The sequence below is a fragment of the Gallinula chloropus genome, assembly GCF_964237585.1.
Source record: "Gallinula chloropus genome assembly, chromosome: 4".
NCBI classification, from domain to species: domain Eukaryota; kingdom Metazoa; phylum Chordata; class Aves; order Gruiformes; family Rallidae; genus Gallinula; species Gallinula chloropus.
Genome location: NC_140088.1, coordinates 59,126,279 through 59,144,280, shown reverse-complemented (window position 1 = coordinate 59,144,280; position 18,002 = coordinate 59,126,279). Strand labels below are relative to the sequence as shown.

General features: G+C 39.2%; 1 protein-coding gene across 2 annotated transcripts in view; it reads left to right on the top strand.

The window, feature by feature from the left end:
* The first annotated feature begins 78 nt into the window (after nucleotides 1–78).
* ANAPC10 (anaphase promoting complex subunit 10) overlaps nucleotides 79–18,002 on the top strand; it is a 37,446-nt gene continuing 19,522 nt past the window's right edge. For both annotated transcript variants that reach the window (XM_084262994.1, XM_084262995.1), the window contains exons 1-4: nucleotides 79–205; nucleotides 6,224–6,340; nucleotides 7,718–7,808; nucleotides 8,589–8,709. In XM_084262994.1, the coding sequence (XP_084119120.1) occupies nucleotides 6,226–6,340; nucleotides 7,718–7,808; nucleotides 8,589–8,709 (327 nt within the window). In that variant the 5' untranslated portion in view covers nucleotides 79–205; nucleotides 6,224–6,225. The remainder of the gene's footprint in view (nucleotides 206–6,223; nucleotides 6,341–7,717; nucleotides 7,809–8,588; nucleotides 8,710–18,002) is intronic.

The following is an 18,002-nucleotide window of genomic DNA, read 5'->3' as shown; positions in this document are numbered from 1 at the left end:
AGCGGCGGGAGCCGGGCTGGTGGCTGCCCGCCTAGGCGGGCGGGAGAGGGAGGGGCGCCCGGCCGGGCTGCAGGCCTCCGTGGGGGTGGCGGCCGCTGCCTTCCCGCAGCCCGCGCTGAGGGGAACCTTAGCGCCGCCTGCCCTGCTGCCCCTTCGCCGTCTCCTCTCCCTGTCCCTCACCCGCTGCAGCGGCTTCGCGGATCAGGTGGGGATCCGGGGGGCTGAGGGGGGGAGGCGGGAGGCGCGTAGCTCGTAGCCGCCCCCTCAGGCAGCGGCGGGGGCCAGGGGGATGGCTTCTCCCGCGTCTCGTCTCCAGGTGTCACGGCAGCCGCCGGGGCCGTGGCCGCGCCCCGGCGGAAACCCCGCTGGCCGATGCTCGCGGTGGGGGACCGAGGGGCGCCCAGGCGGGACGGGGGGGGGTCCCTCCCTCAGCGGGGGTCTGTGCGCTCGCAGCGAGGGCGAGGGCAGCGCGGTGTGGCGGCTCGGCGCAGCCGCTGTGATGCGTGAGTAGGGGTTGCTGTTTGCTTCCAGTGTTTAAGCGTTCCCTGGGCCTGGGGGGGCACGGCCGTAACGCGGTGCTGTGAAACTAATTCGTTAGGCTTGAGCTTGTAATTAAAAGTCCTAGAGAGAAGGCGGGGGGGGGGGTGGGGAGGGCTGCCAGGGAGCTGCGGTGAGAGCAGCTTGACTTGGCGAACAGGCTGCGCCTTCTGGTTAGGGTGTTGTTGAAGAACTGCTCTCGCTATAAGGCCTGGTAAAGAAGAGGTTGCATCGTTTGAAGATCAGCCTAAAGCCTTACGAGGAGGCGGCTTCTCAAGCCTGGGCTTGTACGAAAATACCTTTTTTTTAGAAAAATACGGTTTTCAAGAAGTGTACTTATTTAGAGCCGTTAGGGAATGCATGTGTCCCTAATCACTGATGGTTAATGCACTTCTCTTGTGCAGTTGCTGTAATTACCTTAATTTTAGTGAGCTGTATTTATGTCTGGTGACAATGAAAGGCAAGTAGTTTTTGGTAATAGACTTAAAGCAGTGTTCTGAAGGTAAAGATAATATGCATTTAGAACTGCGTTGAGAGAATAATCTGATCAAATGTACAGTTGAGCTAGTTGTTGAAATAGGTTGCCAGTAAACACTATATCATTAAACTTTAATTAAACAGTAGTAATTTGAATGTTACATTGAATATTAAATTGAACAGTGTTACTGTTCAATCTTCCATCTGAATGCCAAATAGGAAGCATAGTAAAAGACTATATTTTGAGATCTTTAAGGGCCTCAAACCATCTAAAGAGAAGGAGGGCAGGGAAGAGAGCTTGCAAAGCAAGGTAAGCAGTGCTAGTATGAAATCCCCTTCTGCTAGGAAGAACGACCTTAAATCAGGGGTGTTGCAGAAATGCTGGAGTAGTCAGATACTTTGCGAAAACTGAATAAAATGATCCAATGGGAATGCAATAATAACAACTCGAGAAAAAGACTAAAGCCAGATGAGCTTTGATCCCCTAAAAGACTCTGAGGCGGTGATTTTGGAGGAGAAAGTTTTCAGTAAATAGAAGATGACTAAAACCGATGTGCAAACAGCAAATGGACTAGTTTGGTTTAAGGACAGTCTGCACCAAACTTCTTTTACAGTAGCAAGTGCAGTTAATGAGGAAGGGATATAAGGGGCTTGTCTTGAGTTTTACACAGCTTCTACCATTGTCTGGGCTGATGTTAAAAAACTAGCTACTGAAATGTAGTATGAAAATAGCTTTTGTGAGATCTTGTACAGCTGGTTGAAAAATAGCTTTTGAAGCTGACTTGTAACTAACTCACTCTTATACAGGGGTGTTGTGAAGTGGAGGACCTAGGGAGTTCTGTTTTGAATGAATTGATGGGTTTTCTGTAATGATGAACATAGGATAAGTTGCCAGTTTGGAAGGGTTGTGAGTGCTGTAGGTCTTGGGGTCAGAATTCAAAATGATCTTGAGATGATCGATAGCAGATGGAAAATCAGTGTGATTAATCTCAGTTAAGAATTGAGAGAGGAAGAGAACACAGGGAAAGTCAAAGAATTAATGAATGAGAAGGGTATTACTGAACAGCAAACAGCTTCCCAAAAAAGCATTGTAGCTCACAGGAAAATAAATATTTATCAATCATATGATGTCTTTTCAACTAAATGTTATTTTGGTATGTTAATAGGTATGGTTAGATAGAAAGACAAGGAAGGTGATTCCTTTGCTCTGTTGAAGGGCCTTGGAAAAAAAAAAAGCTGTGCCATGTTAGCGAACCATAGTATGTAGATCTCTAGATGCTGTGAGAATATTATGCATGTAAAACTGGATTTCTGAGGGAAATATGAAAAGAAACCTAGCAAATTTGAGAGCCATCACGTTTATAAAAGCATTTCTGTGTAAATGCTAGTGATTAACTAGTATTTGAGCTTTTTGCAGAGCAAGAGAAGAAATCATGCTACTACTTAGAGGGTAACAGGTTGGATGTTGAAGCCAAATGTTTGGGTTTTAGGTTGAGAAAACACTGAAGCTGTCTGTCTGCAAAATCTGCCATCTCTTGCCAGTGAACTAAATGTCTGGACAGACATCTGCTGAGGATAGCCTGGTCTTAAAGGTTTACAGGTGTCTGTTTAAACAGTTCTGTGTGTACTAACATGGTAGAATTAGAAATTGTAATTGGAGAAAATTGCTTTGGAGTCTGCAAAAGTTTCCATGAGCCTGCATTTTTACAGAGCTGTAGTAGGTAAGGACAATGATGTAGCCTCTCCTGCCTCTTCAGTGTGTGTGGCTAGCAAAGGGTTTTCAGGTATACACCTTCTTCTGAAATTCTGCACCTTCTGCTGGCATACTGAGAATGACCTGTTGGTTTTGATTGTGAAAGGTAGGCTGTTGAACCATTTAAATTCATTTTGGTCTGTTTATAGACTGTATGTTTGTGGGAGTGGGGGGAAGTTTTGTTTTGAACAAAGGATATGCATACTATACTATGAAATGTGGCAACAGGAAAGCATGATTTTGTGTCAATAAGATGTTAATAAGGAAAAACAGAAACAGATGATTTTGTGGAATAACCAGATTGAAAAGCAGAGGTGTTTCCAGCCAATGCTGCTTTATGTGCAGGATATCAAGGAGAAGGGCTTCTAGACAGATTACTTGTCTTTACACATGCTGAAAACAGAAAAAAAATCTTTGTGGGCTAAGAAAATGATTCTGTTTTTACTTTATTTGGTGACTTAAATAACTTACGTTGTTTGTGTCTTGTCCAAAATAAGGTAATTGTAGTTAGGCTAATAAAATGTCCAGAAGTGTTACCAGTGTGATCTGGCTGGTAGGTATATCTCCCTTGCTTCCTCCCTGATTGGGAAGCTGCATCAAGCCTATCCAGAATTTACTGCAGCTACTGTCATGAAAAACTGACGTGATTAGTTCAACTCATCAGTGCAAACATTAACAGTTTTCGGTCTTTCACGTCACTAATGCACACTATGTGTGTGACTTATTTGGCAGTGGTGATTTGGAGTTAATATCTGGGTCTTGAATACCTTTGCCTGCTTGATAAAAGGAAACAAGTTCAGCTTAAGACAGTAGGAAACTCGGGTGGTGTGTTTTGCTGTATATTTCAGACCCCAAAGTACATGCCTCAAACTCTTGTGAACCAGTGCAGTATAAATCCTGGCAGTGTTAAGTTATTTAGGACTTTACTATGTGTGTTGAAGCTTAGATGAAATTATAACATCATTTTCTTAAGGGTTTCTACATACTTTATTAATTTTTCTGAAAAGCACTTGGCACCAAGAGATAATCTGCATGTACAGTATAATTTGAGATTTACTTGATTTTGGTGGGTTTTGATGCCATGCTTGCCCACTCTTTGTGCCTTAAAGTTGTTTTTTTTATTCATCTGGCAGTTGCATCTTTATTCTTGGAAATAGGTATTTTCAGTTTTAGAGTTTTTATTATTTTTCTCTTGAAGTCAGAATAATAAGGAAGTGTGGAGACTTGTGGGTTATGATACTTAAGAGCTGGTTTGTATTGAATGAATAATTCAGCTTTATTTACTTCACAAAGTTGAGTTTTCTGTGTATGTTTTTAGAATTTGAAAACAGCATTACTGGTTCCTGACAAACTGAATACAACTCAACCTCTCATGTGGTTCACTGTTAGGAAAGCAACAGAATAGTGCAGCTTAGGCTAATTGGTGATTTGAGCTTTAAAATTCAGAAGTCCAGGACAATAGTCTCCCCAATACTTAATAAAAGTAATTTGGATTTTGGGGTTGGACAAAATGATCTTTAAAGGACCCTTTAAACTCAAACAGTTACATGATTTTATGAAAAACGCTTTTCTGGTAGCTGTGAACTAAGTGTTGAATACACATGATGTTAAATTTATCAGTAAGAACTTAAAACATGAAGTTGTATTGAGTAGCAACTAGAGTAAACTACTACTTCTATCCTAGTCTATAATATGTTCTGCTTATTAACAGGTTTACAGTGAAGTCAGTTCAGTAGACAGCAGTTATAGCCTAAGAGCCTGTTGTAGATACCTGATGATGAAAGTTGTAAAATGGATAATGCAGTGACTAAGGAAGAGTTATGTGCTGGTCTAGCCATAGGAATGGCTAAACAGAGTGCCTGTCCCACTTTTTAATAGTTTGCTATTTTTTGAACAACACTTACCTGCATGAGCAAGGGCTTTAAAATCTCTTGTCACATCAGGTTTTTAATTGGATGGCATTAGTCTCCCAGTGAACTGTATGAATATATACATATCTGTGGGATTAACTGTGAGGTGTTCAACCTACTCTACTCTGAGAGGACGGTGTTTGAGAAGCTTTCTGTTTGTGGCCTTTGTGACTCTTGCTGTAGTCAGTACTTGCATTTTACTACACATGTAGTAATTTCTATTCTATGGTAGTGAAAAAAGTAGCAAAACCCCTGGAAGTCTGTCTCAAGCCTGTGTTTGTGTGTGTGAAGACAGCCCATCAATAAAAAGTAACACCTATGCAAAGGCCAATAGAAAATGCTCGGTGTGGATTGGTTTACACAAGAGAATTCAGATTTCCTGTGTCTTAACTGTTTAGCTGGAGAGGTATTCTTATGTAGGGAATCTTGCTCTGCCTTGTATCACTTCATAGTGGGTAGTCTGGTTCCTGTGGATACCAGCCTCGTTCAGTCTCTCGCTTATTATCTGCAAGAGGTACTAGAAGACATTTTCTGAGATTTAGCAGAGCATAGTATGATGTCATGGATATAAGCAAAGGATTAGAAGTCACTCTAACTCCCTGACTCAAGTGCTTTACATTTAACTTTTAAACTTTAATGTCATTCTTTGCATGGAACTTCTGTTTTCTTGGATTTTTTTTTTTTAAAGAAGCCTTTTAAAGTACTTGCTAGAAAGTAGTAAGGTGCTCTATGCTAAATGAAAACCAACATGATTGTTGTCTATATGGCTGTAGTTTAGGTGTTGAGACTTGAGTGTGCTTGAGCAATGCAAGTCACAGGCTAGTGATTCCAGATAAAGTTAAGGAATGGATCACGGATAAATGTGACAATACGAAATCTCTACCAAATTAGGGGCTACATGATTTGTTTGAACTCCCATTGCTTATTTTTAAGGACAAGTATCCGGGAGGGCAGGCTTGCATAGGCTTCTGAACTTGCTGATTAAGAAAACCTCAAGTTTTTGGAGGGGAGGAAGAAATGAAATTGTGTTGCCAGTCTTTAAATCAACAGCGTCTGTTCTCATGTCTTTAAAACAAACAAACCCACAAAAAATCCTGAAATATGGTCTAAATCTCTGTGTGTGAATTAGAATGATGCAAGGAAAATATGTTTTAGGAATGTTCCGAGTGTATATTGAATTTCTGAGGACACAAAATTCACATGTATGTGGAACCTCTTATTTAAAGATACATTTATTATATATAATATAATGCCTATAGATGCCTACCTGTGTGATCTGTCTTAAGGAACCTGCTTTGGCAGGGGGGTTGGACCCAATGATCTCTTGAGGTCCTTTCCAACCTTTATGATTCCGTGATTTTTATTTGTATATAAAGTTCTATGGGCATGCATGTATGTATGCATACCTGCATAAACCACGTATTCCATGGGCTATAATATGTGTGAGGCCAAAGACTTACAGTATCTGTATGAACAAACACAACCCTTTACATTTTCATCTTGATGGCAAAAATACCAACTAATGAATTTTGTTTTCTTTCATTAGAAATGACTACCCCAAACAAGACACCACCTGGTGCTGATCCAAAGCAGTTAGAGAGGACTGGTACTGTTCGAGAAATAGGCTCACAAGCAGTTTGGTCTCTTTCATCCTGTAAGCCAGGTAACATCACAAGAAAAAACATACATTCAGTGCTTTTTTTTGTCTTTAAAAATATGTAATGTTTTGTGTCTTGATAAAGAGATGTACATACAGAGTGTAGTAGTAAAACTGCTGTAGTGTGGGCTGTATGGGTAACCAATACAAATAGTTTTGGCCTGGTCTGTTTGATGCAATATGAAAGTAGTTATATCAGATCATACAGTGAGGAAATACATTAAAGAAATAAATCTCTTGTTTTATAATAAATTGTTTTTTGTGTGGTTTATCTTTCCACTTGCACAGTGAACAAACTAAACCATGTGAACAGAAACACACCCAGCACTTCGTAGCTGTTTCTATGCTTTGGCATTTTGTTTGGGGTATTTTTGCTTTTTAACCACACAGCTGGGTGATCTTATGTTCTGTTCAAACTTTGTGGGGAGTTGGCCATTATAGTGTGGCTCCCTAAAACCCTGCAAGTAAAACAGAACTACCATAAATGGTTCTGTGGTGCAGTTACTGATAGTTTATACCTGCTCAGAAATATACAGGTTTTCATATGTATTTTAATTTGAGGTGGTTGAGTTGCTATTTCAGAAATACCAGATCAATTCCCACAAGATACCTGCTGCAGCTTAGAGTCAGCGATCCCTTTATGTCACAATATTATGCTGAGGCTGAATGTCTTTGGCCTGATATTCTGGTATCTTGTGTATAGAAAAATATCTTAGGGTTTAGTCACTTCAGGCATAGTGAAGATTATTTTTTTTTATTGCAGATTAAACTTCAGTTGCTGAATTAAAACTGCTGCTAGTGTGGGCAATCAATAAAAAGGTGTGATTAATAAAAAACAGATAAGAATGGAATGGGAAAAGATTTGCAATAATTTCTTTGAATGGTAGCACTAACTTTCAGTAATACTGTTTTGGGCATCTATTGCTTGTTTTAGCTAGGAACTTGAAAAAACAAATATTTCAGGAGACTACTTGAAAAGTAAATATATTTGGCTAAAATTTTATAATGAATGAATGGTCTCAGCTAAAGATGTTCCTTTAGATCAGTGGTTAGATTACGGCATAGGTGGACAAGCCTAACCATTCAGTATTCTTACAATTAGTTTGAATTACTATTTAACCATTTGAAATTTCAGGACATGTTTAATGGTTTCAAATCCCATAGACTTCAATAGGCGGTAGGAATGTAAATATACTCAAGTAATGAGCTTTGATTGACAAGTTCTCCTGCGTTAGTTTTGTGTTGCATAGTCACAACTTGGTTATCTAGAAATATTTCCTTATGCTGTTACTTGAGACATGGTTTATTTTATAACAGCTGCAGAGGTTATGCCTGCATTATGTGAATGAGATATTCAAGGCTATTGTGTTTTCTTTTTCTTAGGATTTGGAGTGGATCAGTTACGAGATGATAATCTAGAAACTTACTGGCAGTCAGATGGATCACAGCCTCATCTGGTGAACATCCAATTTAGGTATTAAAAATCACTCTATATAGGTTAGGGTGCTTTGTGTAAGTTTGCATTAATTACTGCTTATTAAGATAGGAGTTTGGGAAGTGCGAGGACCCCTGAGTTAATCCTGTTACCCAACTAGTATGAAGCCAGTAAACAACATTCCTAAAAATGTAATTTTCAAATGTTATGGTTACTAAATATGCCTAAATAAGCAATAAAAAGAAATGTTTAATTGTATGTAATTTGTAACAGTTTGACATTACCTACTTAAGGTGACACTTTTGTTATGACTTCCTGTCTTTGAGTGTAATTTGATGGGTAGATGGCTGTTTTAAAAGTAGTCCTGTATGACTTAACTGATTTGCTTGAGAAACCTTTTCTAGTCTATGCTGTGTAGGATGCTTTCAGTCCTTTTTCTTTAGCAAAACACTTAAGATGAGGTTAGATGTTTGTCACTTACTTTATTGGCTTTCTGGAGAAGTATTTGGCATAATGATAGACCCAGATATTTGAGCTAAACATGCTTCATCACATACAACTGCTTATTTGTCATCTTGGCCTTTTGTTGTATTTCTTGATACACCAACACTTCTGAAGGCAGCCAAAGGAGACAAGTGAAAAAAACCTGCATGCATAAATTAATGTGGAAAAACACCTAGTAGTTGCTGTAACAGTGGTGGTCTTGTAAGTGTGTCTACTGATTTATATTAAGTTTCAGAACACTTAAATCTTTAATTATTGCAAACTAGCAACAAACTCATCCTGAATATTTCACATAGCTTTTCTTGCTTTTTGCAGAAGAAAAACAACAGTGAAGACATTATGTATTTATGCAGACTACAAATCTGATGAAAGTTACACCCCGAGCAAAATCTCTGTCAGAGTAGGGAATAACTTCCATAATCTCCAGGAAATCCGGGTAGGTCAATGATGTTCTGTTTTAAAATGGTCCCCTCTCATTAGGACACCTGAAATAATGAAATTATTTTTGGAGATAGAATATGGCATTATGCTTATGGGGAAAAATGTATGGGCTTACTTTGATGTTTGACTTGAGTATTTTTACGTTGTAAATTTTGCTAGGCTGGTTTCTGTGTTTATCAGGCTCCGCTAGCAACATGGTTAAAACAGACTTGGTATTTAGATCCTCTAATGGCATAGACCATGGGGTTTTCCAGAACTGGGCTCATTAGAATTGGTCAAACTTTGATCTGAAAATATCTGCAAACCTTATGCGTTGAAATTTGAAATGGAAAGCTTTTAAATACTTAGGTTTTTAGACTTACCTTGCATTTGTACATTTTTTCATTAAGAAGTTGCTCAGCTATTGAGTCTCTCTAGGAATCAGATTTTAGAACTACAGGTTTTAGTGGTGGCTATGTAGGGTATGTTATCTTTGGAGTCTGGATTTAGTTTTTGGGAAGCTGCATGTACCCTTATTAACTAGTAGCATCTGATTTGAAGTTTACTTTGAGATCCTGACAAAAGAAATTTGGACACAAGGCCTGGTCATCTGTCATGCTGAGGTTTCTTTGCATTCTAACGTTTACACAATCTTCATGTAAGTGAGAATCTGTAGTGTTCTTGCTAATACCCAATTCCAGCTGCTACTGATGATGAGGGAGGGCTAGGGGAATTACACCTCTAACTTTTCCAAAATCATCTACAAAGCAAGCGAGGTTGTTGTAGTTTTGCTTGCCCCCCACTTTCTCCACCAAAACCCAGCCACACAAAGCTACAGCAATGATAAACATTTGTGTTGGAAATCTAATGTAAATTGCAACCGTATCTGTTCAGTACTTTTAAGTATAGCTTCTAATATTTTGCCTTTTTTATACTGAACTGTCAGATGAAGACTTTTTGGAAGGGATGCAGTGATTGTGTGTGATGCAAAAATCTAATTTATATTTTTGTAGATAAATTTTCTGGTAGTTTAGACTTTGAATGGGACATAAGTTTTTGTTCTGGTAATGTTATTTACAAAAGTGTAATAATCAAACCCAGTGTGTTTTCATGCTGACACTTCTAGCCAGAATAAGTTTCTTTGGACCAGCTGAGATCAGATTTGAGTTGCTTTAACTGCTTTTTTGGTAGGTGTTTGGTAAATAGTAAAAGCAGATTTAAAGTCTATACTCTTTGTAGAAGTCCACTTCTGTGATTCAATCAGGTTACTCATGAGCAGGTATCTTTGCCAATTTTTAGTTGTGGTAGCTTTGTTTCAGATGTGTTCTCTGAAGCTTAGCTGATACAATTTGAAGGCTTAACTTACCTCCCTTTATATGGCAGGTATTACAGTAACAGGGAGAGAAAACAGTAGTTTTAATTTTTACTTTGTTTTTATAATTTTCACTTTGGTTTTCAGTGTTTGGAGTTGCAACAAAAGCAACTTTGAAGGTTGTAGATGCAGTAGAAACAGGCGGTGTAGCAAACATACATAGCACCAACAGAGAGGCATGTATCTCTATCCTTTTGATCCTTTTATGATGTCTCAAGTTTTGACCTATGTTTTTATCCTAAGTCTTAAATGGAGTAGGTTTCTTTTTCAATTAAATAGTCTTCTGAATGAAATGATTCATTGCATTACTTTTACTTTCGTCAGCTGCAGACTCTGTCGTCTTAATTGCATGGTAGCAATTTGGTAGTTGCACGTTGTGTAACAGCATCTGGATCCTTCCCTGGCGTTACGCTGCGGCTCCGTTTTCTGAGTGCCCACTAGATGTCATCGTTGTCCTTAATGATCAGTCTGATGCCTTGCCTGTCCTGAGCTCTGCCAGGAACTGCGTTATCCTTTCACTGTAACCTTCAGGACAGCCTTGTGTGCACAACGGCAATAACCAGAGTTTCTTATGTAGTGGGGAAGCTTCCACTTTTGAGGTATACGTGTTAAAATCTATCAAAACTGTAAAATAAGCATATTGGTCGTCCGCAGTTTCTCAGGCAATATTTCTTAAGCTTTTTTTCTTGCTAAACACAGGTTTCTAAGTGTAATGTAGCTTAAAGGCACTTCTAAATGAAACAGGTTACTGGTGTCTTTTATAGTATATTATGACTGTAATGCATTGCATGGGGGAGGTAATTCTTATGTGTACCACATGAAGTTTTTGACTTCAAAACCGAGATGAGAGATGGGAAGCTCTTTACCAATGAGTTACAATACTTTGATGCTGTAAAATGCTTATGACTTTGTTCCCACTGTCATGTTAAATATTGGTACCAATTTTCATACTTCCTGAACTGCTTGATGCTCAGAATGTATTTCTTAGTTTCCTTCAATCCTGAGACATTTTTCTTCAGCTTCTCTGACACATAGGCAGGTTATTAAAGCAGTGTGAACTGTTATGAGCTCTTTAGAGAAATCTGCTTAATTATACAATGATTCCATTGGCTTCAGGACTGATTAACTGAGTGGAAAATCCAGCTAAATGATTTTATATTTTTCCATGGATGCTTGCCCAGGTCATAGTGTCTAATGAAAGTCCTATGATGCCTCCATGTGTTTTCTTCCTAGTGGTCTAAGTATCAAAACAATGCAATGTGCTGCTAGGATAACCTAATGTAAGATTAGCTTTAGTTTGTAGTCTAGTGTCTAGGAATGTCCTTTTTCGAACTGAAGCTGAAAATGTTTTCTGAATAGAAGGGGTGTGTTCTTTTCCTCTGAAAAATAAATAATTTCTACCCCAGTTTACCCTATGGTGAGAACAGCCATCATAATCTGGTGGTATTATTCCCTTGTTCAATTGGAGTAACTACTGTTGTGTGCTGTAAGCTGCCTCCTCTACTTAAGTGCTTTTTTTTATCACAGCTGTCAAGCTTGGAGAGAAAATATTTTTCTCACTTTCAGTCTCTGAGTTCTCCCACATAATTGTGCAGTCTTGATGGTCAAGTTAGCCTATAGAGGCATCCAGGCTCTTCAGTATGTGCCTTAAGTTACTATTGTTTCTCATGATACAAAAATAACCCACCACAAAGGATGTGAGGGAAATCTTTGCCCCAAGAGATCTCTGGTCTTCTCCAGTAATGCTCCTGGGTTTGCATTTGTACCTCTTGAAGATATTTAGGTTATCAGCAGTTCATCTTGCCATAGACAGACTGTTACAGTGCGAAGTGCAGGTAGGATTTCGGGTTCTTTTCACCTTCTGCTGTCAGCCTATCAGGTAGGGACTTGACACAGCAAAGCAAGACACCTGTAAACTCTTCTCTCAGCCAGCTCTACACCTTTGGAGATGAAAGACACTCTGGGAAAGGTGTTGGTCAGACTTTCTGAAAACAGTTAATTCACATCAGAGAAGCCCTTGGTGTTTTAACCCCCAAATTAAAGATGCTTTAAGAGGCAGAACCTCTCCTGGGAGAGATGAAGTATTCTATTCTGCTGTGCCCTGTGGAGGACTGAGCAACATAATGTGGCATAGGTGTCTTGGCTGTAATTAGGGAAGATGCAACTTGAGAGGTATACTTTCCTTCCTGTTCTAGCAGGAGTTGGTTCTTGGACCACACTTTCTGGACTTTCCTTTGATTTTTGATTTGAGTAAGACATGCTTTTCTCTTAGTTGTTTGTGTAGTTCAGAGAAACTGGCAACCTTTGTGATGAAACCAAACCTTTGCTAGTGCATGGCATTTCTATGTGTACTTTGCCTTGTAATCTGTTTAGGGGAATAATAATCCATGTGACAAATAAGATCTATTACTGTTCAGGCCTAAAAGGTGATCAGAAGTACCCCACTGAACGTGGGGGAGGTCAACGGGTAGGGAGAAAGGAGGCCTCTGATAGTAAATGTGCTCTCTTCGTGCAGTGGGGTGAATTTGCAAACAGCTACTGTTGTGGCTTCATGTAACCTGGGTAAGCAAGGTGTTTGCACTTCCTCTGTAAGCCATTCAGTCTGAGCTAGTGCTGCTGGAACAGGGTAACTCCCTTGGCTAACAACCTTTGTGTGTGTGTGATGCTCTGTCAGCTGGGCAGGAAAAAAGTCTCTTTGTGGTAGGAGGTCCTATGTAGCAGATTTTACATCAAGGAATGATACTAAGTATTAAACACTGCTTTGGAAGAGGCCTGCTTCAAGGCAATTGCTGTATGCTCTCTTCTGGGACAAAAGCCTACTTAACCTTTTCAACAAGATTCAGTTCTGAAGGTGACTTTGAAGACTCAGGTGAAAGCCCACTTAATACAGGTGAAAACTGTTACCTTGATACTACTTTGGCAACAGTGCAGAGTCCTTCATTTGAACTCTTCGGTGTCTTTTGTTCAGTTGCTGTTTATTTTGTCTTCAGTTTGTTTTCTAATGTTTTTGTTCTCGCTTGCTCTTGTATAACCAGGTGCTCCAGAGCTGTCAGAAGCACAGTAGTGTCCCTGGTGGCATGGTATTGTGACTGAGCACCACGGACAGGGCCACTTCTTCACTGTTCTAAGAGATCCTGTACTTAAGCAGGGAATTAGCAACCAGAGGAATGCCCAAACTAGGAAGCTTGTCAGAGAGGCAGTTAAGGAAGTCTGATGCTACTGTAGTCTCCTTCATTGTCCAGTGATTGTAGTGGAGGGGCACTAGTGTCTAGACGCTTTCTTCGGCAGCTAGCAATCTCAGTCTGTTTTTTTGTATGTGAAGCTTAGATACTGAGGAACAAGAAGTTGTTAACCTGTCATAAGACTGTTGCAAGCTAATGAATCAAGGATATTTACTGCTTTTGAGTCTCTGATCAAACACCTGTAAGGTGCGTTTATAAACTGTTTTTCTCTGAAGGTGGAGTACTGAGTTACTACTGCTTTATCTTAGATTTCGAACTCGTCTTCAAGTATTTCAGTTAGAAACCATTACCTTGTATCCATTCTTCCGTGTAAGGAAAGATGTAATTCTGATCCCTAACTTTCTTGGGTTCAGAATACCAATGAAAAGTATTCAGTCTGCTTTCTGCAAACTACACTTGATGCTAGGAAAAGTCTGGGTAAAATTTAGTTTTATAGCCTTTCAAACTGTAGTCTTTCTTGTCTGTCTCTGATGCTCAGCTGCAGAGCATCATCACATTGGCTTGTTCATTTTGACTGTTATCTTCCTGTGGTGCTACTTGGGTAAGGATTTAGTTCATCAGGATGTAGACAGTATCTGTTCCTCACAGCCAAAATTTACCAGTGCTGGAAATCTGCAAAGCAGGGAAGTAGGATGATCCACTGGTATTTGTTGCTTAAACCTTGTGACTGATGTCAATAGTAGGAGTCAAGTTTAGGGGGCAGGGTTATTTCCATTTAATGCAGTTAGTCCTATGTATTTCCACTTTCCAGCAGAGGATATTTTGAGTCACCAACTGGGATATTGCCATGAAGCCTTCCTTGCAAAATCAAGGCTAATGTAATGGCAAAACATTATTCCCTGCTAATGCTGTCTTTGCTGTAGATGCTATGGACCTGTTAATCATTCCTATGCTTATGGAAATAAACCAGCGTGTGCCTCAAACAGTGGAAACTACAAACAGGATTGCAGTTTTCCTGCCTTTTTTATGCCCTGGACTGGCGGTAGATTGGAACAGAGCTTAAATTGCAATCATGAGAAGTGCTGTTATTAAAATAGCCTCTTGTAGGAGGTATGTGTACACAAACAGTGAGATCCACATCAGATTTAGAAGAATTCTGAAGAATTGAACACTGTTTTGGTCCACACATCGTAATTCTTTAAAATCACTTCTATCCTACCTTGCTTTGAGATTGTGTTTTAAGGGAAATAAACATCCCTTCTCTTAGGTCTTGGAGAAGTGGAAAACTGAAGGTTGTTTTTATGCTGTGGCATGTTTTACATGTAGAAGGATATTTTTCTTGTTTTGTATCCCAGGGCTCAAAACCAAATCTATGAAGGCCACAGAGGGACTCAATTAGGCAAGGGCACATTAAAGAGGCCCTGTATTTTTAATACTGTCAGTCTGACTTTACCTTCTGAAGCAGAGGAAAAGCCATGTGAAAGGAAGTGACAATAGTGCCGTGCAAGGCAGGAACTTGATGAAGTACAGAGCTTTCCTCAAGGGAGCTCAAGTATATAGAGGCTAGGAGCTGATCGAAGCACAGAATTTTACATACATGCCAAAGCCCTGCCTGCCATTATAACCTTTTTTGCCATTATTCAATCTAAGTTCCACCATGGAAAAGGACTTAGCAAATGTGTGTTATCTTCTTCTGTGTACAAGCAAAAGAACATGGCCCATGAGGAAAAAGTGAGATAACTAATCAATTTGGTGCTAATCATTTTTTATACTGTGTAACTGGTTTTTAGCAAGTGTTTGGTTACATGGTTTCATCTTTTTTCTGTGCATAAAGTTCTAGTAGGAGGATTTTTTTTTTCTTAAAAAGCTTGTTCTTTGTGTATTGTACTTATCCATACCAGAAAGATTTTTATATGGCTTAAGGCATCAGATACAGTATGTTATCAATGCAGGGAGTTTTTTATGGGCTTGAATATAAGCCTGCACTAGTGTATTCTTGCTACAAATACTCAAATTCAATTCCTTTTTCTGGTGGACAGGAACAGGTTGCAGATAGTGCTCTGTGTGAGAGGGAAAGTGTCAAATACTTTTTATATTTTTTATTTTTTAAAAAAGTAAAGATAGGATTGTGGTCTTATAGCAAGTATAGAGTAGTGTAGGAAACCAACTGCAAATTTAGATGAGTATATTCTCCAACACTCTCTGAAGTATGTAGGATAATATGATTGTATAATGGTAGTAATATAGTCATCTTGTAGGAAGGTTAAGTGGCTTGTAGTCTGTGCAGATTATCTGTGCTACTGAACTGAAATCCCAAGTCAAAGTCCACATTGGGTTGTATCCAGTTCATACACAGCTGATTTAAACTTGTAAGTGGCATTCATTGATACCAGATTGTGGATGCTTGATGCTTTTGTTCAAAATGTTCTGTGTACAGTTGCCTAGTTTGCACTAGTAGAACTTGCATTCGTACTAAGGACGACACCCCCAAAACCAAGGTGTAAAGTGCTATACATGTATCAAGTTCGTTCTTCCTTTAAGCCAAAAAAGCCCACTCCCAGTCCTCAAAACCTGTTGTTCCAATTAATGGTTTTGTTATACAGACTTGACTCTGCTTGGTAACAATTTTCAGAAGAACCACTTGTTTTCAGTGGTGCTTTGGTACTGATTAAATAGCTGCTAGGGATGTAATATACTATGTACTTCTGTGGTGTTCACCAGTGCTGTGATATCTTTGTGATTTGTCTCCTGTGCAACAGGCTTCCCAGATGGTTTTGACAGGCTTTTTAACTTTGTAGTATCTGTACTACTCAAAGTAGTAGGATACAGCCATGAAAGATTGCTGGTTTTCCATGATAGCTTCTTCTCTCCTTTATATCCCTGAAGGATTTGTTCAGGGAAGACATGAGTAACGAAGAGCAGCTTGCTAATAGGCTTTCCCCTTTCCTGTTCCTAGTTAGTAAAAATGAAGAATCTCTTTGCAAGAAGATTTTGTATGAAGGGCTAAAGGAGTACATGTATGTGTTAATAAAAGTTATATGAGAGTAGAGTCTGTTATCTTTCCTCTTCATATTTTGTCAGCATCATGGCCATGCTGCTGACCAACAAAAAAAAATCTAGCTAGAGCTGTGGAATAGTCCTATATATTTTTTTTTAATTCTACCAACTTCTGCAGCTGGGTTCCACTCCCCACCCCCTCAGACCCTTGTGCTTCTGGCTTTTGTGAAAGCATTTTACATAGCCTTTAACCCTTAGTGCTACATATAGCATTTGTTTCTTTTAAACCATGGCTTTTTAATTTTTGATGCCTGTGTACAGCAGAGATGCTGATCTCTCTTCGATAGCATTACAAAATTTTTGGAGCTCCTAGAGAGATCAATCAAATGCCTGTTCTTTAGCTTCTAGGACTTGGTCCAAATATGTATATTTGTGTACAGCAGATCATATATATTTGAAACAGTAGCCCCTCCCCACCTCCTTCTCCCTAAGTAGAAGTTGTAATCAAACTTATGTGCTATCAGGCTGAGGGAAGAAAAGCATGTTTTTCTTTTACATGCCCAAAATGTAGTGAAAATCCCTGTGGACAGTCATGTTTACAAGGGTAACTGTCTGCATTCAATTGTGGGTTATAAAAGTGCTTGCTTGAATAAATACACTGAGCTATCAGACAGAACGACCAATAGTTCGTTGGACTAATTGACCTTGTCAGTAGAATAGAAACACTTGCAAATAAAATTCCCATTGCCAGCAAAGTTGTAACTGAAAAACCCTGAAGAAAATGTGTGTATCATCTAACAATCTTGGAATGCAATGATTCAAGCAGAAGACGTGTGTGGTGGGGGGGTAGGTGAGGGGGAATCATTAAATACCAGCATTTTTCAGTGGTCATTCTGTAGCATGAGGTTATGTGCATTCCTAAAATCACCAAGTAGTTCACTTTCCATATTCAGAGTTATATTTTTTTAACAATGGTTCTTACTTTTATCATATCTCAGGTTCCCTTGTGTTATTTGTTTCACTGGTCTGCTTTTATTATAATGTACCCTTTTCAGAAGAGGCAGATATGTTTGGCTGGTAACCACAGCGTGTTGTAATGAGGGTGGAGTATGTTTGTCATTCTACAGCAACGGTTGACTTACATGAATGCCAGTGTCTATAACCACGCATACTGTGGCAGTTTATATGCTTGAATTGAATATTCAAATTGCATAATAATGGAAGAGAATCACAGTAAATAACAGAATATCTGGTTTTACAGTCAAAAGCATGATGGAGCCTTTTACTTCACCAGTGGTGACTCATGTATCTTCTTAAAAAAAAATTCACTCCAGAAATCAGTCTTCAAGAATGAATTAGTCATGTATCAGACTTTTCCTTTTTAAAAGTTGGATAATGTCACACAGGTAGAAGTAGTGTTAAAAAAAGCAATGGTGAAAGACACAACAAGCTTCGCTGTGTACTATACAAACATGATTTTATTTTGGTTAGAAAACAAAACAGGAAAAATAGCATTTGGGAAAAATCTGCAAAACAGTCTAGTTAGCTGCTAAATAAACTTCAGAGATGAAGGCTTAAAAAAGCACCAAGATTTGTAAAGGGGAGGGGGGATAGTGTATTTCACCTTAAGTAAGGGACAATGTGTAATAAGGGATTTTGTGGTTTTACAGCTCGGTGCATGTGTTTGAAAGCTGTTCTCTCAGCAACGTGGGTGGCAGGTTATGCTACCATATAATGTATTGTAGTTGGCTCTCCACA